The 20,411-nt window shown below is 40.0% G+C and overlaps 1 protein-coding gene across 4 annotated transcripts in view; it reads left to right on the forward strand.

Annotated features, from left to right (window-relative positions):
• Window positions 1-20,411, forward strand: part of Ssbp2 (single stranded DNA binding protein 2) — a 253,087-nt gene that overhangs the window by 88,394 nt on the left and 144,282 nt on the right. For all 4 annotated transcript variants that reach the window (XM_076927127.1, XM_076927129.1, XM_076927128.1 and 1 more), the window contains exons 3-4: window positions 2,355-2,416; window positions 14,124-14,208. In XM_076927127.1, coding sequence (XP_076783242.1) covers window positions 2,355-2,416; window positions 14,124-14,208 — 147 coding nt within the window. The remainder of the gene's footprint in view (window positions 1-2,354; window positions 2,417-14,123; window positions 14,209-20,411) is intronic.

Consider the following 20,411-nt stretch of genomic DNA (forward strand, 5'->3'; position numbering starts at 1 on the left):
GCTTCAAGAGTGTTCACTATGTTTTCTTCTAGAATTTTCGATATTTTAGGCTTTGAGCCTTGAAACTTGCTTGATCTGGTCCTTGCTTACTCATCTAGTCTGTCTCTTAGTACTGTCTCTTACAACCTTTTTTCTTGTCCTACCAGTATACAGGAACTCTTTGAAATACTGCCTTTGAAATTCTGCCTTTTCAGAGACTTGGAAATGTCAGGTTTACTTTTCACTGCTTGGAGGAATCACAGGTTTTTACTGTAGTTTGCTTAGAAACAGAGTCGCAGTGGAGGGAGAACGAGTGACTAGATGTGCCTGGTGAAGTCTGAGACTCCTCCTCAGTAGAGGACTCTCCAAGATACGCGCCTCTGTCTGATCACGTTTGCAGTTACCAAGCTGGTTCTAGAAGCTGCCTTTTAAACGAGCCAGGGAACCGCTAATGTTTTTGCAGTGATCTCTACATGTGTACTGAGTGGTCAGCTATTCCTTGTCATTACAGAGAGTGGAGAAATGCAGAGAGGGCATGGCCTCCAGTGTTCTGCACTCAGAAACTTAGCCGATTCTTCACCCCTAAGTTCCTCTAGGCAGCCTTCCCTTCCTCTGCAGACTGGGTTTAAAGGTCACCCTCCAAACGTCCCATGTTATCATTGCCGTTCATCTTCAATGGCAAGCTCTGCTCTGATCACCTGCTGACTGGTCTCCCCTATCAGCAGACTCTCCTCGGGGACAGGGTTCTGTTTCAGGCCTCTTTTTGTTACATCTAAGTGTTTTGCCTACCTTAGTTGTATGTATAACCATGAAGGTATGTTACAATGTTCTGATTAGTAAGTTAAATTTTGTTTAGTATTAACCTAAACAACTAAGTGTGTCCATGTGACATATCACTGCCTGTTTGTTTGTTTGTTTTTGTTTAGGTGACAGTGGTGCTGGAATAACTTTTTTGTGAGAATGTTCTTCAGGGTCAAAGCAAACAGTTCAGCAGCTAACAGTTACACTCTTTCTGTAGTCCCTATTTCAAGTAGTGTACTGACCAGCTTAATTTTCTCAAACGCCATGTAGGTAGATGATTGCTAGCATATGTTATAGATGAGAAAACAGAGGCAAACAAGAGGCTTACATTTTTCTTGATTCACATAGCAAGGTTGTAAAAACACTAAACTTTAATATCTGTGCTTCATTCTGCTTAAAAGGAATCCAATTTAAATATTCTTTCACGAAGTGCCGTGATATCAGTCAGGACCTAGACATGCTAATTAAAAGCACACTAAATACACAACAGAAAGAATATAATCTAGGCAAGTAACTAAACTGCTTATTTAAAAAAAGCATAGAAAGAACATTGAAGTGCTGTATTTACATAAAATCATTCATCTACATCATTAGAGCTGAAAGAGCAAATTACAGAGGTTCTGGTTATAAACTATGGATAAAAGATTTTGCATGGCTGAAGTTTTGACTACTAAGGGTGGGGGAGAGATAGATAGATAGATAGATAGATAGATAGATAGATAGATCCATCCATCCATACATACATACATACATATCGAGCACGAGAGCCAGAGCCAGGGAGCCTGGCGTCAGTTACTTCAGGAGCTCAGGGTAGCCTCATGGAACTGAGTACAGATCTTAAAGGCAAGGTGTTGCTCAATTATGTTTGTGCAACTCAGGGGCCAAGAAGAAGCCTGTCTGTTTATGCTAGGAACAGATGGAGTGGAGTGAGCTGTTGTCTTCACTCTGCTGCTGATGGAGCAGTCCTGGTGACCATGGTGTTAGCAACTCTTTTTCTCCTTCCTACTTTCAATGTCCCCTTAGAACTCTGTGTTGATAAGAACTTAACAGGGAGGTAGTTAATGAGTGATTAAGGTAGGAAATACATTCTTAGTGTCAGGTAATTAATTAATTTGTGTGTGTGTGTGTGTGTGCACATGCACTTACATATGTAGAAGCAGAAGGACAACTTTGTGGAGTTCCCTTCTACTACCTTTATGTAGGTCCCTAGATTTGAACTCTGGTAGCCAGGCTTGCACAGAAAATGCCTTTCCTGGCTTAGCCATTTCTCTGGTTCGTTGTCAGCTTCTTAAAGATCATGGACAGATGGCCTTGGAGCACCAAGACATGGCAGTTTATTACTGAAGATGGGAAGCAAATTCAAGGGAGTTATGGCGGCATCTTCTCATACACCAGTCAGTCTCTTAATTACTTTGTAAAAGGAGTACTTGGCAAACCTGAACAAAGAATAACATGAAAATGATGAACTTAAAACCACTGTAGCATTTAAAGGAGATAAACATGGCTTGGTAATATGTGTTCGGCAAAGTACTTCATGGAAAGTATTTAATTTTTTTTTTTTTTTTTTATTTTAGATAAGATGGGAAAAAAACATCACATTGGGGGAGCCACCAGGATTCTTACATTCTTGGTGGTGGTAAGTATTCTTTATTTCATTTTTACGTGATGCTAAATTAGCATTTTAGTAAGCTCCTTATGATCCCTACTCTTGCTTGGTTTTTCATTTTCTACAGTTGTGAACTAGAAGGTAGTGTTTGAAAACAAAAACAAAACCTCAAGACCAACATTCCTGCATTTCCTTAAAGATATTACTGAATCAGAATGGACTGGGAGCTAGTGTGTGAGGTTTTAACTGTGCTCGTTATGTTCATTTGGAGAGTTGTCATAATAGGTTGAATGGTGTATACAGTGAGGCGTATACCGTGAGGTGTATACAGTGAGGCGCTTTTCCTTAGGGTTGCAGAGGATAGATGTTCCGAGATCACAGTGCTGTTAGACCAGCTTCTAATGAGGGCTGTCCTAATGGCTTGTAGGCAGCATGTCCTTGCATGGTGGTGGGAGAGAGGGAACGCAGGGCATCAGTGTTTATTCTTACGAGGGAATTAATCTCATCATGATGGTTCTACCCTCATGATGTCAGCTAAATGTAATTATTTTCCACCTTTACGTATCATCACACAGGGAGTCAGGACTTCAGTGTCTAAATGTGGAAGGTACACGTCATTCCATAGCAGTCTCCTTTCTTGTCTTGCTGTGGCAAATGAGGATGGCACTTTTTCTTGGCTCTTAACTTATGACTAGCTATAAGATTGCTTTCTGTAAAGAGGGCTGAGAGTTACCATGAGACTAGGTTAAGTTGGCGTGCTAGCCATCCAGTTTCTTGCTTGAACTTCACTTCTCTTGGGAGCATTGGGGGTAGAGACAGAGATCTGATTGGCATATTCAACAATAGGCTAGTCATATCTTAAAGTAACAGCAGCAAATGGTACATATGCTGAGCCCATTCAAGATTGAGAGGCTGAGGGTGACAAAGGGTAAATAGATATAGTAAGCCATTCAAGAGCCTCAGCTGTGATGAGAGTAAAGGGTGACACCTGGCAAAGCATGCTGATTGTCTGGGAAAGTGTTAGCGTTTTGATGCTCACACAGAGGAGAGGTAGATGAGCATAGCTTGGTACCACAAGGGGTAAATAGAGGTGGAGGTCAGAGAAGAGTGTATGATTGCACACAGAATGGGACATCTAAGAATGAGGAATTTGTCTCTGCTACTGTGATGTTGAAGGAGATACAGGGATGTTTGTACGTTTGATGATAAGAAATTCAGTTCTTAATCTCTGCCAAGTATGATATGAGATGTTCTGACGAGGGTGGTAGTGTATGTTTTAGGTGGGAAATATATATTTTCCTAGTATTTATATATAACCAATGGGGCTGAGAAAAAAGGGAAGGAGGGGAGAGAGAGAACGGGAGAGAGAGGAGAGGAGAGAGATTAGAAACACACAAAACCTTGCTAGATGCTGTTTAAGACCCAGTTAATATTGATGTATATAAAGTCACTGTGACACCAGTATATAAGGATATTTGTAGCTTTTCTGCAGCAGCAATTGGTAGGACAGATCTTTGGATAAGTTCTCTTCCCCTCCCCCATCCCCCATCCTCCCTCTGTCTGCATCTCTGTCAGAAGCATCACCTGTTGCCTTGGCCACTCATTTTCAACATCATCTTTAAAGGAAGGAAACGAAGGGCCTCTTTTAGTGCCAGGCATGTGCTTTCCTTCATACATTAATCAGCATCCTTGTGACCTCTCCCAGAGAGGCGTGACTTACTTGAAGTTCTGTGGCACTGGAACCGCACTTGGTCAGTTGTGGTTGTGGGTTTCCCCTGTTTGTCTCTCACACACAGCAGGAGCAGGTGCATGCCTTTGTTTGAACATTGTTCCTGTAATTGGACCAACCGTCCATGTCCACTACAGTTGTGCAAGGTCATTGTGCTGTTTTCTGGGTTTAAGGCTGGTCTCTTGTATAGTGTTAAAAAATCAAAATTATAATTTGGTAAATCATGGATTTAAGGTACTTAGATTTAGACTCCCCCCCCCCCCCAAAGAGGATTGAGCTTGGGGTCTAATGCATGCTGGGAAGTGCTCTACTCCTGTGCTGTGTCTTCAGCCCTAAATTCATAGTTACCTTCTAGGTGCCATTAAGTCTTCTCTTCTGTTGACATTTTTATAGATGTGCTGATGCTTATGAATGTAAAGTACCCTAAAAATCACCATAGATGTCTGTTCATACTGGATACGTGGGTTAAAAGAGTGTAGATGTCTGTTCATACTGGATACGTGGGTTAAAAGAGTGTAGATGTCTGTTCATACTGGATACGTGGGTTAAAAGAGTGTAGATGTCTGTTCATACTGGATACGTGGGTTAAAAGAGTGTAGATGTCTGTTCATACTGGATACGTGGGTTAAAAGAGCGAGGCTATTTAGTTCTTCTCTACTTTTACTTTTTGTGCCTATTTCATTTTTGCTACTTTAATAAGTTAACCTATACCTGCAGCATAGTGATTGATAGTAATGTCCTGCATCCTTTGTCCCTTTCTGTGCTAGACTTTAGCTTTTTATGTCAGCTATCAGAAGGAATAGCTTTCAAACCTGCCATGGTTTCTCCTTTCTATGACTCAGAGATTCAGAAGGACACCTGGGTTTGGAACTTTTAAGTAACTTAATTTGGAGGTATCAAAATTAATGTTAATAACTGACATGCAAATATTTTAAACTTTTAAGTTTGTTGAACTTAACATATAGCATATGCAATATTTAAAAATATTTTGTTTTTTTTTTCCCATAAAACTATCAGTATGTTCTTTTCAGCATTTGCTTTGTGTATGTGAATCATGGATGAGTAATAGTTTTGAAGTGAAGGGCTCTTCTCAGAACTACCCAAAAGCTGTGGCTCTGCCCTTTCAGAACAATGTGTGATTAATAAGCACTCCTGACCAATGTACAGAGTGAAACTTTTACTGAGGGAGGAATTCAATCCAGCAGATACATGGCCATCTTGTCTTAAGAGTTTAGAACTGGGCCTTGTAGTCTGTGGTCTGATGGAGGAAGTAGGCCGGTGTCGGTGGTTCCCTTTGTCTCTACCCGGGTGCCTGCTGGTGCTGTTGTACCAAGTATTTGACCACTTAGAGCTTATGGAGCCCAGCTAAGACAATCAGTGGACCAGCTGTAATTTTATGACTTCCTGTTACTTTTCAAAAGGTTTTGAAATTGGAATTGTCTTTTGTTTAATCCTGTTTACTAAATACAAAGTAAACTGTGTGCAAACTGTAGCACCCGCTAGAAAATAGATGGGCTACATAAATAAGTCAGAAAAGGTGTAAGAGGCCAGATTAGGAGTTACAGTTTGTGGAGCATCTTGGTTTTACCACCCTGACATTTTAAACACAGTGTATTCTGTGATTAGTTCTGTGCTTTTAGACTAGTACTGGGCATCAACGTGGAGATGGATTGACAGGGTTGAGAGCAGAGGCAGAGATTGGTATAGGGTGCTTGTAATTGATTAGCTGGACAGCAATTAGGCCAGAGATCCCACATAACAATGGGTCTCATTATTTTGAGGTAAAGAAACAGGTTTCCACTCTTTGATTTGAGTGATGAGATAGAAAGTGATGCCATTGACGAGGTAAATACAGAGGGCAATGGGTTTTAGAGAAAGAACATGTGTTAGTTTGTATAGGTAAGTTTTGAGAACTCAGTTAGAGATGTCCTATACAAAGTGAGGAGTCTGGGTCTATATCTCTGAGATAGCGATGTAACCATTTGGGATGTAGCAGCAAAGACCATATAGCAGGCTAAGTGTTGGGAGGTGAAGTTACCCATAGGGCAAAACGGGGCAAGGCTTGTGGTGAGACGGGTAAAGAGATGGCTGGCGGTTGTTGGAGTCTGCCTTTAAAGGCACTTCTTGAATCTGAACCCTTATCTCTTGCTCTGTGTCTCTGCACTTCTCTTTTGTTTGTCCTGGCTGGCTTCCATGCAAGCAAGCATCTTCCTTTTCTTGTGATGGACATCTGTCTTGAAATATTTGCTGTAAAACCAAATAGCCACTCTTTGAAGCCTATGAAACTGGGATCCTAAACAAGTCCTTCTATTTCTGAGTTGATTTTTTGAGATATTTTGGTTTGATGATGAAGAACATCTTAACACATGGTGATATGAAATTTACAAGACTATCGTAATTAATTTTTTCAGTTTGAGTGTTACCTGGAGTAGTTGAAGGATATAATGTCATGTGTGATGTTTCCGGAGTTCCAGAGTTAACATAAAACACAACCTAAGAGTGAAAAGTCAAAGAAAAGAATAGGAGAGGTGTGGGATGTGTGGAAAACAGACAGACAAACAGACAGACAGACACACACACAGAGCCAACAGCCTTGGGGAGGATAGGAGTTGTGCTGTTGAGGGAAGCAGATGGTTTATAACCTTCAGTCTTACCTCTGACCTGATCTCTGCCGACACTTGTCTGTCCCTTTTATACTGTGGTGGAACATACAGTTCCCCAGTTTCAGTTGTTACATTCCTCTAGAGCATATATTGTTGGAAAATTTACTTCCTGTTTGTACATGTGAACAAATGTTCCCACTTCTTCCATTAATTTTAAAAATAAAAATTCCAAGAAACTTCTTTCCTTTGGGGTAAATATCTTTTTAAACCCATGGAATTTGAAAATACAGGCTCACAAAACCTTACCATTTGATGGCTTAATTAAAAAATACTATGCATTTTAATTTAGAACATAAAAATATAAACTACCATTTAAAATAATCTCAGGTCTATAAATTTGTATTCTAAAATATGTAGCTGATAAGATTATCTTAAGGACTTAGTTCATTTCACCTGGCAGCTGGAAGTCAAATCTTACAGTGTGCTAGCGCTGATGATTTTAGAATCTAATGATGGCATGAGGTAGAGCTGAAGTTGGTCGGATACAGAATGGAAGTGTCAGAACTCTTGAGCAGAAGTGTTAGTGACTGATTGGCTGGCCCTCACTACTGTCTGTGTGTCTTCCTGAATAGTCAGTGAACAGAGCTGCAAGACAACCAAGGCAGTCCCTGGGACAGAGAAAAGGATGCAGTCAGTGTGCAGATGGAATAAACTTGCCAGCGTTGATACATAGAGGAAAAGCAGTCTTTAGTCTTGAAGAAGAGGAAAGGAATGTGTGGAAGAAGGAAAATGTGCTGGAGATGAGAAGGAAGGACAGCAATGCCCCCTCCTGACACCTGCCCCCCAAAAACCCCACAGAATGACTCTTGTGAAACATGAAGGATTGAAAGGAAAAGGAAGACTAATTTTATTCATTCGGCGTGAAACTTTTTTCCTGATTGGGCTAGCTATAAGAAACCTTGCTAGAATAATTTTTTTAAAGTGCTTTAAATGTCTTAAACGTACTTTTGCATATATTATCATTTGAATCCCCATAAACCCCATAAAATAGATATAATTTCCTCCATTTTTATCAGAAGTGAAGCATCTTGATTTGTAATCAAAGATCATTTCAATAAGGGCTAAGGTTTATTCTTTAAAAATATGTGTTTATTATTTTTATTATGTGTATGTGTCTGTGGACATGTACCATGAGTGCAGGTGCCTCTGGAGCCAAGAGGCGCTGTTTGGGGCCCTCTGGAGCTTCCAGAGCAGTCAGTTGTGATCTGCCTGATATGGGTACCTAGACCCAAACTTGGGTCCTCTGCAAAAGTGTGAGTTCTTAACTGCAAAGCCGGCTCTTTAGCCCCAGGGGTAATAATTCTATTTTTTTTTTAATTGAAAAAAAATAAACTACATATTCTTTTTGAAAAACTGTTTTATTGGTTCTCTGTAAATTTTACATTGTGCACACCAATCCCACTCATCTCCTTCTCCCATAGTACCTGTCCTCCACCCTGGCTACCTCCAACTCAACAGAGGAAAAAAAATCTCACTGTGGAAGCGATAGTGTATTACAGTGTGTCCCACAGTATACCCTTTTGGCCATACTTCTCTCTGGCTTCTGCTACTATGTTGATCTTGGAATTTCACTGGGTCTCCTCTTAGATATCCTGTTGTTGCCCTGTGTTATGGAAGATCCTGTAGTTTTGGATCTATAAGGGTGGTTCCCTTTATCCACTCCAGCAGTTCACAGGTAGGGTAGGTGTTGAGGTAGGCCAATTCAAAGTCCTTAAGGAGTTTATTCATATAGTCTATAAAGACCTTGCACACATTTGTAACTGCTATTGTGAAGGTCTTGTCTTGTGCTAAAGCTGCTTTGCATTTCTCAGGGATACAGTAGTAAGGTTCTGGTGGGAGTACATTGCTTTGACTTTTCATGGCCTTGTTTTTGCAGTGGTGCCTAGGCAGTGATGACTAAGCTAATTCTACGTATTGATACATGATCTTGTCTTTGTTTGGTAGCTGTTCCTTTCCTTGGTTTCTGTTTCTTAGCAAAGTGTGGTGGCTGTAGGTTGCCTGGTACAGAGCTTCTACAGGCCAGTAAGTGTCACAGGAATGGAGCTGGGCTAATAGAAAAGGCTCAGAAGGGCTGTGAGAAAGAGCGAAGGGGATCCTTTCCATACGAGGCAGGGTCCCTAGGGAGTCAAGGTTGTGTTGGGAGCAAGGGTCACTGCAGTGGGACGGAGCCTGTATCTGGAGTGACAGGGATAATATAAGTGCTGGGGGCAGGGCACCCTGTGTCTCTAACAAGTTGGAATCTCTAGTAAATGAAATTGAGGTTTGTAGAGGGGCCCCTGCAAGCAGGCTGCTGTAGGGCTGGTGATGTTAACAGGACTGATTGAAATGGAAGACAGGAAAGAGAGTGTAAATCACCTACCTGAGTCCCAGGCTGAAGTGGGTACAGGGATCTCATATAGAAAGGTATCTGCTGCTAACACAACGGAATGAGATGGGCTACAAGGGAGAGCTGAGAGGTCAGCGGAAAGGAGCAAAGCTGGATTCACACCAAGGGCCAGCTGGCTCCCCAGGGAACACAGCAGGGCTAGTAATTTACAGTAGAGCTGATTCACTGTCTTAGTGGTCTTTAAGACTTGAGGTATACTTTTGTATATCCTGTCAAGAGGGGTAGTTTTGCATACTGTGTGTATAAGAAAGGACTCAGGAATGTTTTCTATTGAGTTTTATCTGCATTAAGGCATCCTTAGACCACTGATAGCTGCAGAGAAGGTGAGGGTGTGGTTATCATAGGATACTCAGAACAAAATTAGAGTAAGAGGAATAGAGGAAGGATAATTACTCATGGTGTCTTCCCTGCCATTCTTATAATAACAAATGCTGCTCACACAGCTGGATCTTTGTAGACCTGTCCTTGGTCAAAATTAGGAGACTTGAAACCTGAACTCTCATTGCTGAACCTACACAGAAGTAAAGTAATATAATAATTACAAAGTTTAAGGCCAGGTCTCTCACCTTTATAGTTTAAAGAAAATTATGGAATTTGTCTTAAGAAATAATTAGGATGAAATGCAGGATTGTCGTGTTTGAATTTAACACAGATTCAATGTGTGCTAACTTACTATACTTTAAAATATGAATTTATCATTAATTTAGGAGCATAAGAATTTTATAAAATGGAATAAAATTTAATACTCTGAAAACTATGAAATACTAATTACTATTGATAAAAGTGCATGTGTAAAGTCGTAGGGTGAAGAGTTTAGTATACCTGTTTTGTGTAAAGTACCCTTGGTCTTGTGATTAAATAGTTTTGTTCACTGAGAGTGAGTTAACACGCTCTGTGGTTGTACAAAAGTGCCTGGGACAGTCAGCTTACAAGGTGAGAGAGGGACTGAGCCTTACAGTCTGGCTGGCTTTAGTCTATCGTTTACTGGCTTACTTTCTCTGGACCTGAAGCAGCTCCTCACGGGGTGGAGCACGTGATAGAGCAGGCCGTGGCCTAAGGGTTTATGATGGAGCAGGCCGTGGCCTAAGGGTTTGGATATAGAAGGAGGAGAAAAAGGAAGGATCTGGTATCTCACTTTCCGCTTCAAGGACACCAGAAGATAGATGCCCTTATTGGGCCCTGTCTTTTCAAGTCCCTCCACGTTGTCTCCACATTCCTGCTCTCTACAACACAGTGCCAAGCTGGGTAAACGGTTATCACATGGGCCATTTCAGATGTGAACTTCTGTAGGGATTATGTATACCTACCATTCATTCATATAGTTTTGAGCCACTCAAAGGGAAATGATGCACCTCGCTGTTCATGTTTGAACTTATAACATGGCTTTGCTTTTTTCTCAAAATTTTTTTCCTCTAGCAATTTTTTCTTTTTTTTCTTTTAATTTTTCAAATATCTATTTTTAGTAAGTCCATTATCTACAGACTGTAATTGGGGTCTATCTTCTGTTGATTAACTTTATAGGCTCTTGGTAGCCATCTTGTTTTCTCTGTTGCCTTTCCATAAAAGCTAGCTAACACACCTGAATCATGTTTTTAAGGATAGAAGTGAAAACTATTTTGGTGAGAATCATAAATTTGGGCCTTAGCTTTGTTTCTCTTTCATTTATACTGGGTAGATTCTAATACTGAGTCTAACAATGGATACCCAAATATTTTATCACTTGGTAATTTTGCTTCTGTTTATATATTGCATTTATTTTCATTTATATAATCCACATTTTCTACTTCTTTCTCAGTGATAAACACAGTGTGTAAATCTAAAGCATTAACTGCCATGTTGAGTTCACTGTATACCAAAGATAACACTTGGCTGTCAAGCTCCTTAGCCTGCAGCACCTCAGCCTGTGGAGTCTGTCTCCACAGATGTTAGAGGCTCCTGCTCTTAGAGCTCCTGGGACACAAGGACCAGGAGGACCAGGTCAAGTGGTCATCAAACAGCTCACAATAAAACCCCTCAGGAAGGGCAAACTAAATATCTCAGTGAATCTCCCTCTGAGGGATAAGCTCACTGTCACTATACAAGACCAAGGGGGTATTTATGAATTTTAATGATATATTAAATACCACTTTTATATTTTAGGGGAGTTAGCAGTTAAATGATTTTTAGATCAGCTCCTCACTGCTTAAGGATTCAGTCCCCTATGTGTGATGGATGGCCTTTTGTTTCGGTGTGCAGTGTGTGGTAGTTATAATCCAGAGAAGAGTTTAAATACTCCTAGAGCAAAAAGTAGTGGAAAATTAATTTTTTCAACTCATGAATGATTTAATACAGAGTGTCTGGCTTTAATGTCCTTATTTTCTAAATTATAAGATAAGACTAGAAAAGTCAAGAAATTTGTCTACTATTCCAGAGTCAAGCATGCATCTGTGCCAAAGGTGGAATAAAACCCTGTCCTTTGGTTTTCTTGGTGCTTTATGGTTGTTAATGGAGTCACTTGTTCCCAAACATTAGGGTGACAATCAGAGTTCTATATGGCCCATATTACTGGCATGATTGAGCCTTATAAAAATGATAACATTTTGAAATATCTTTACCATCTCTATTTAGAGCCCAACAAACATAGTTATAAAGTAGATGATGACTTTTAAAAACATGCATAGTCTAGTGCTGAAGTTTTTTTATTAGGCTTTTAATTTTTTTTTAAAATTTCATTGTATCGTAGATTAATATAGACTTAATTGTAAAATACATTTTCTAAAATAAATAAATGCAGTTTCTAAAATAAAACATCCTATTTTATGATTTTTCTTTAATATATTTTCTCCCATTTTTTCCTGGCCTCTCTTGGCTGGATAATCTTGGACTCCATAGAGTAGACATTGTGAATGTGAATCTCCTAGTTTGTCTTTCCTTTGCTGACTAAAAGCCCCAGCATAGAGAGGAAGAGGCTTAGCTGGCGCTATGTCTTTACGCCAGTCTATACCAGAAAGGTGAGGGCAAGATCTCAGCCGGATCTGAAACCGTGGAGGAGCGCTACTCACTGTCTGGCCCCTTGATTTGTTCTCTTCTTATTCAACCCAGTATACCATGGAAAGAATTTATAGGATGGCTTAGAACAAGGCTAGCTATGGTTAAAAAATCTGTGGGGAAACAAGTGTTTTTAGGTGGTACACTTTTTTTTAACCTTTGCTAGAGAAGACATAATTCTCTAAAGTAACATCTCTAACCTTATTTTTATGTCTTAATTTGTTATCTGCAAACCTGATCTTGTAAACTTTTGATTGCCCATTAAATTTGTTAGTGGACAAAGCAGAAGTAAAGCAGTGTTACTGTTATAAGATAAATATTCATGTGTGTAAATAAAGATTCTTTAGGGCACAGTGAGAACAGTAATTGTGTAATTGGGACTTTTAAATGTAATAGCCAAGAGAGGTGCAGTGGCCGTGGCTGTAGCTCAGCACTCGGAAGGTGGAAGCCGAAGTGTAGACCTCAGTCATCATTGCCTACGTTGAGCACAGCCGAGGTTAGAACGTTATGGCAAATACAGAAAACAGACAAAAAAAAAAAAAAAAAAAAAAAAAAAAAAAAAAGAGTTACAGAGTGACTTTTGGTAGACATCTTAGGACACTTATAGGCAATGAAGCTATGGGAGGAAGGGCATTCTGAGCTGCTCATCATGGGACTGTGTATCGCCTCCTGTGATGGAAGCTGAAAATGGGTAAGGCCAGCATCCTGCAGCCATCACACACCTCCATGTGGGAGTCTAGCGCACCCTTGTGTCTAGAACTCCCATTCCTCTATCCTGCTGGGCTCTGGGGAAGCCACATCCAACCTTCATTCTTGTCAAAACACTAAACTTCAACTCACTTTTGACTTTATTATCTTCTTTGTATTTCTCTCTTACTGTAGGATTTTAATAAGAAGGAAAAGTAGATTTTTTTTTTTTCTACCTAGTGGAAAAGGAATAATGCATAAGACACTGAAAGGTGACACTGCTCAGTTGTTTGCGGCCATCTTCTTGAATGCAGTCCTACTGAACTGATGCTCTTTGTTGCCAGGCCTGCTGTGTTTCTTTCTTGTTGAGGAGAGAAAGAACCAGAAAGACTCAATAGGTGTCAAAGGTCAAAGGTTACTGTGCCCTCACACAGATTGCAGTTTGCTCCGTAATGCATCCTCACAGGGCAGAGTGTCTGCCCTGCTCTGAGAACTATGTTCTGACGGAGGTAGTGTGTACCTTTCCTGTCTTAAACTTGCTGAGATAATGTGATGGACGTTGCACACAAGCGGCCTGTGAACATCTGCCTGCTGTGATGTTTACTCCTGCTCATGCTCAGAGTTAACTTGATAGCTGGAAAGATGACCAGGGCCTTTCCTTTAAGTATAATTTTTGAATTATTACAGGAAAGGGATTTGGATGATGCTTCAAATTTTTAACCTATTTTGGTAATTGAAGAAGGAAAAATGGAGATTTTAAAATCTCATTTGAGTAATGGAATGTGCTGGTTAGGGTGGTGGTCTATGAGCTGGACAGTAAGATTGCTGTGCTAAAAAGGAAGGGCATTTTTGTTATTAATTACAAACAGACATTATTTATACTTCAATTCTTCATGGGAGAGTTGGCTGAAGCATTAGTTCAGCTAATTGTCAGTCATGTGAACTGCCAATTATATGAACAAAGGTTTCTACCAACTTACTCATAAGGGTTTGATCCTCAGGACCAGATAAAACCATATTACTTTTTCCTTTTAGGAGAATACTAAACAGTTTAGAAAAATATTTAGGTAAAATATAATTTTGGCATTAAGGAATCTGCCTGACCTTAAATCTTTCAGAGAAATAATACCTGTTCTGAAGAAGAAAGGGTTTGCATAAAGAATTAAATGCCTTATGTTTGTTGAACTGTGATTTCATGTCCTGTCATATTAATGATTTTGTTACTGTTCCATAATTTCTTTTCAGTGTGTTTTGGGATCTCTACTGTGCAGCTCCAGAGAGACGAGAAACCTGTGAACACTCGAGCGAAGCAAAAGCCTTCCATGATTATGTAAGAGAACATGCACTTTGAAAACAAAGTGTCACTGCCAGGCTTTGTTTTCTAACCACTGCACTTAAAAAGCATATTAGGCCATTTAACTTTTTTCTGTGCTACTTAAGAGCTATACCTGTATACCTTAAAAAATGGCTGGCTACTAATTAAGATGGCAATAGAAAAGGATGCCTGATGTTTGCTGAAACTTAGTGTGCAGAGTGGGAGTAAGTCCCACCAGGAGAGGTACTCACCATTAGGCATAGTGACTTGGAAATTACAGACTCATGCAGTCAGATATATGCAATTTTGTAATCACAGTCTGTCTGAATTCACTTCTTTTTTGGAGGAGGGGTGGGAGGAGTTACTGGAGATCAACTCCAGGGCTTTACACAAGGATGACAAATGCTCTACTACTGAATTATATTCTCAGCACATGAGATTTCAAATGTGTATAATGAAACAGTATTTCTTTATATTAAAAAAAATCATCTTAAGCTCCATGTAAATAATATACGCTTGCATAGAAGTTAAAAAAACACTGAATTAAAAATAAAGAATACTTTTACCACTTCTACAGAATTCAGTTCCTCAAATAAAATTTATTTGAATTAAAGGAAATACTAAAGAAGCGACCTAAAAATTCTAAGTAAAATAAAAATGTGGTTTATTAAAAAAGATTCTTAAAGGCAGTAGACTCCCCCTTGCTTAAGTATGCCTTATAAAATATAGATTTCACTTTAGAAATCAGATTACATTGAGGTAAAATTTCTTCAGGAAAACGTTACATGTAAGATGGTCCGATGAGGGTCCTTGTATAGCTGACTAGAAAGGAAATATTGATTGCGTCTGGATTGGAGGAAATTCTGCCTTTCTCTTCTGAAAATAGCCACATCTAGAGCCTAAAGAAATACCTGGTGACACGTACTTAACCGGAGGGACACGTGGCTTGGTGGTAGAAGCAAGCATCATTCTGCAGAAAAATCTTTAAAAATGGAACTAGGTTTCAAAAGAGAAACATACTTTGTTCTTCTAAAGCAAAAAAAAAAAAAAAAAAAAAAAAAAAAAAAAAAAAAAATCAGGTTAAAACTAAGAGACTTGTCTAGAAAACTCATAAACTCATAAGCCCTAAAGTAGTGGCAGAAAGGTATGCAGACATGGGAAGTGAAGTTCCGGGCAGGAGGCGGGGCCTGGGCCCTGATGGTTGTCTTGCTGTGATCACTTTACCTGATACCAATTGTACTCATCAGCTCCTGGGACAAGGAGAACACAAAGGAAAAGGGAGAGATAGGCAAACATTTAGGGCTCCAGACACAGTGTTTACCTGCGTATGGTTGTTTTGTTCTTTTACACATGTGCAGTGAGAGAAAGTAAGACAGAATCTCAAGCATGACGATTGATTCCAAGGCATCTGAGCAGAGCTGGATTCTTCATCTCTCCTGGCCTTACACTAGAGACTGGTGTTACCATTAAGTTATAAACATGCCTACTGATTTTTAACATTGGGAAGCACTAGAGAGAGCTCTATCATTATGGAAGTTTTAATATCTCCATGGACAGCTTAAGAAACTAATTAGGGCCAGAGAGATTACTCAGTCACTGAGAGGAATCGCTGGTCTCCCAGATGCCAGCTTCTGAGTGTGGTTCCAGCACCTTCTTTTTAAAAATTAACTAACTAACTAATTAATTAATTAATTTTGTGCACCTTCTTTTTAAAAATTAACTAACTAACTAATTAATTAATTAATTTTGTGGTATCTCACAATTGTTCCAGGGTATATGACATCCTCTGACACATGTACATACATGGTATGCACATATGCATACACACATGAACACACAAATAAATGTTTAAAACAAGAAGCTAATTCCATGGTGTGGTAAGAGCCATCCTACTGTTGACATTGGGACTTTATTATGGGTAACACTGAACTCATTCAGAGCCTGGTTTTACACACATAGGTAGATAAGCAAGCACCTCTATCCTCACAGTTGCTCCTGCTCTGCTTCATTCATGGGGACTTCCTGGTGTCGGGTGACAGCTGCTCTGTGGTTAGAAACTCATGCATTCTCTGTAACTCACAGAAACGGTCATGAGTATTCCCTGATTCTTGAATGTTACAGTTTCTGGAGTAGATAGATCTCTATAGTCCATATCTCGTGCATGCAAGGGGTTTGAAAGACGTAGGAGAAGAGAGGGGAGAGGGAGGCAGAGCGACCTCTAACATTCTACGTGTCACGGGGTTCAGAGCCTGTTATGTAATCATTTCCATCTGATGACTGATGTTTCCTGATGGTTTTTATGGTGGTTCCCAAGGAAGCATTCTGAATTACATTCCTCCCCCCAATGGCTAAATTCTATAAACTAAACAAATTTGTTAATGACTTTAGAATAAACTTACTTGTAAATTGTCAGGTGAAAAACTGCCTCATTTTTTATTAGCTCTTAACTACATGATTCAAATGAAATGACTCTATTTTAAAAAATTGAAATGATAAAAGCTTAAGAAGGTAAATAATGAGTATAACCCTCTAACTAAAATGTTAATTATCTTTTTATATTTGGGTCATGTATCACTTTGGGTTTTGTTTACATAGTTTGTATGATTTACATATCTGTAGTGACTTCATTTTATATTCAGGAGAGTTCTTTAAAACCGTTTTCACTTTTTGGTAAGGTTTTACTTCTCATTAAAATGGACAATAAAATTTTTTGGCAAAATGAAATATGAATTTTAATATGTAGATATACTTTTCTACCACATTAGGCATTTACTGTTTCTCATGAAAGACGCCTTTGCTTTTGCGTGGGTAGGTACATAGTAAAAGAGATTCTGTAACCTGGATAAACATACTTTTGAGTCATTATGTGTGCTAAAATACAGTATTGCATCAGTGCTGACATGCAGACAGCCATTGATGAGTGTGCCCCTTTATATAGTATCCGCACAGGCAGTGCCATGCATGCTCATCCCCTACAAGGTTTCTTCTTCCTTTCCTGCACCGCGCTGAGAGTACTTAGTGTAAGTGTCCTCTTGGGCAGTTGAAGTATGAAACACGGTACCATTAGTTACATGCTCCGTGTCCTGTGTCCTGCAGTGCCTCTCCAGACATTCTGTATGTTACAGGACTGAAGTTCTGTGCTTTTGACCAACAGCCCACCTTTTCTCCTAGGATGGTGTAGCTCGCGTTCAGAATGGATCTCACACTTAGTTAAAACTCTGGGGAAATAATTTACAAACATGCACACAGATATGTCTCCCAGGCTACCCAGGCCACTAGCCCCAGTTAAGTTGGCAGTCAAGAAGAACTACTTCAGATGCTTCTGCTCATGTCTTTTTAAAATTAATTTATTTATTTTACATCCCGATCACAGTTTTCCCTCTCTACTCTCCTCCCAGTCCTTCCCTCTCCCCTCCCTTCATCCCCTCCCTTTCTCCTCAGAGAAGGGGAGGCCTCCCATGGATATCAACCCCCTTGGCCTCCCAAGTTGATGTAGGACTAGGCAGATCTTCTCCTATTGAGACTAGGCAAGGCAGCCCAGTTACTGGTAAAGGATCCACAGGCAGGCAACAGTCAGAGACAGCCTCTGCTCCTGGTGTCAGGGGTACCACATGAAGACCAAGCTTCACATTTGTTACATATTTGTAAGGGACCTGGTTCCATTTCATGCATGCTCTCTAGTGGCTGGTTCAGTCTCTATCAGCCCCATGGGTCCAGGTTAGTTGATTTGTAGGTTTTCTTGTGATGTCGCTGACCTCTTTGGCTCCCTTAATCCTTCTTCCCCATCTTCCACAAGATTTTCAGAGCTCCACCTAATGTTTCTGTGGATCTCTGCATCAGCTTCCATCAGTTCGCAGGTGAAGCTGCTCAGATAACAGTTATGCTAGGCTCCTGTCTGCAGGTGTAACAGGATAGCATTAATAGTGTCTGGTGGGGTCCTTCTCATGGCATGGGTTTCATTTCTGCTCCAGCTTTATCCCCGCACATTTTGTAGACAGGACAACTACTTGGGGTCTAAAGTTTGGTGGCTAGGTTGGTGTCTGTATCCCTCCATTGGAAGTCATGCATAGTTACTAGAGGTGGATGCTTGAAGTTTCTTCTCCCCTTTTGCTAGGGGTCTTAGCTAGGGTCACTCTCGTAGATTCCTGAGGGTTTCCATTGTCCTAGGTTTCTAGCTCATCCCAGAAATGCATGCACCCCTTCCAGTTCTCTCTCCCTCCATCCTCCCCATACTTGAACTCTCCTGTTTCTCTCCCCCCCCCCCCACTCAGTTCCCTCCCTCTCTTCACCCCCAATGTCTGTTTTAGTTCCCCTTCTCGGTGATACTCAAGCATCCTCGCTTGAGCCCTCCTTGTTACTTAGTTTCTTTGGGTCTGTGGATTGTAGCATGGTTATCCTTACGTACATACATGGTATGTTCTCATAAATGGATCTTAGCTGTACTCGGTAAAATCTGTGCCTTCAACGTGCAGTCATTTGTAAGAGTATTAAAACAGTAGGACTGGACTGTAAGGAAGCTGCTCTGATGGTTTTCAATAAGGGCAAAGTCCGTGAGTTAGGGCATGAAAGGCATTGAAAACAAAGAGTAAAATGATAAGAACAGATCACAGATAACACACACACACACAGAGAGAGAGAGAGAGAGAGAGAGAGAGAGAGAGAGAGAGAGAGAGAGAGAGGAGAGAGAGAGAGAGAAAGAGAAAGAATATGAATTTGTAGTTAGGAGCTGAAACTTGGGATACCATGATCAGAAATCTCAAACTGAGACTATACAGAAGATTAAGATTAAACTGTAATAATAGTTCATTAGGAACACAGTTAAAGAAGTATTCAGGCCTGAGGAGAAATATTTAAGAAAAATGCTCATATTTAAGAAAGAAATCTTATTAAGACAGATGGACAGTGATACAAGTCAGTGAGAAATGCTGGTTAGACTTGAGTATATGCCATGTTCTGTAGTCATGTCCTATAATCAGCATGTCCTATAGTCTACAAGCTATCGAATTGTCCCTGTGTCAGTATGCTTCCAGAATGCTCTCTGTATCAGGCTAGTAATACAAACTGTGTGATCTTAATGTTGTGCCTCGGGTCTCTTGATATTCAAAAGGTTGTTGAAGTAAGATGTAAGGTTCACACTGTATCAGTGCCTGAGTGGTTTCTAATATGCCTTAGCTTTATTTTAGAAAGCAGTCATTTATTATAGTGAGCATAGACTCAAATATTTGTAGAAAAAGAAATGGACCTAAATGAGCTTTGGCTTTTTTTCTTCAAGTTTTGGAACTTGAAATAATAGGTAGAGAGATACCCTAGTGTATTAGATCTTTCTTCCTTGCAACTATCTTAAGAAGTATATATTATAAATGACAGAGTCAAAGTGTGAATTATGAACAGATTCATAGCCAAAGCATATTATTAGCTTTTAGAATATACTCCTTAGGGATATAAGTACACTTAAAAACTAAAAATATATATCCTGTTCAATTTGTTTTTTTCTTATTTAACTCATACTCAATTGAATTGTTGAAGGCATGAACAGTACCTGTCTATTCTGCCATAAGAACATTGCAATATTGTATCACTCCTGTGTCATCCACTCACCCTTCCTTTCCTTCCTTCCTTCCTTCCTTCCTTCCTTCCTTCCTTCCTTCCTTCCTTCGTTTTTCTTTTTAGTCAACTTGTCAGATTGGAAGAGGGAACTTTAGTTGAAACAGTGCCTCCATCAGATTGGCATCTGTGGAACATTTATTTTGATTTTTTTATAAACGGCTGATGGAGGCGGGCAGCCCACTGTTGGCGCCCGTGGACAGGTGATCCTGGGTGATGTACGGAAGCAGTAGAGAAAGCTTCATTCTTCCACGGCCTTTGCTTTAATTCTTATTTCTAGGGTCCTGTTTTAAGTTCCTGCCCTGGATTCCTTAAATGGGTAGTGATACGGGATATCTAAACCAAATAAACCCTGTCCTCCCCAAGCTGCGTTTGGTTGTGGTCTTTATCACAGCGAGAGAGAGCATACCAGAGCACTTCCTGTTCATGGCTCTTTTCTTCTGCTTATTGCTATCTTACCCTCTCCCTTCACTATTACTGTAATTGTGGCCAGGACCATCACAGTTGGCTTACCTATATACCATTACCTATAAGCTCAGGTCTGTCTTTGCCTTTTCCCTTTGATACATTTTCCTCCCACGGGGTTAGTGAGATGGCCCAGTGGGTAGAGATGA

This window comes from Arvicanthis niloticus, chromosome 29 (genome assembly GCF_011762505.2).
Source record: "Arvicanthis niloticus isolate mArvNil1 chromosome 29, mArvNil1.pat.X, whole genome shotgun sequence".
Lineage (NCBI taxonomy): Eukaryota > Metazoa > Chordata > Mammalia > Rodentia > Muridae > Arvicanthis > Arvicanthis niloticus.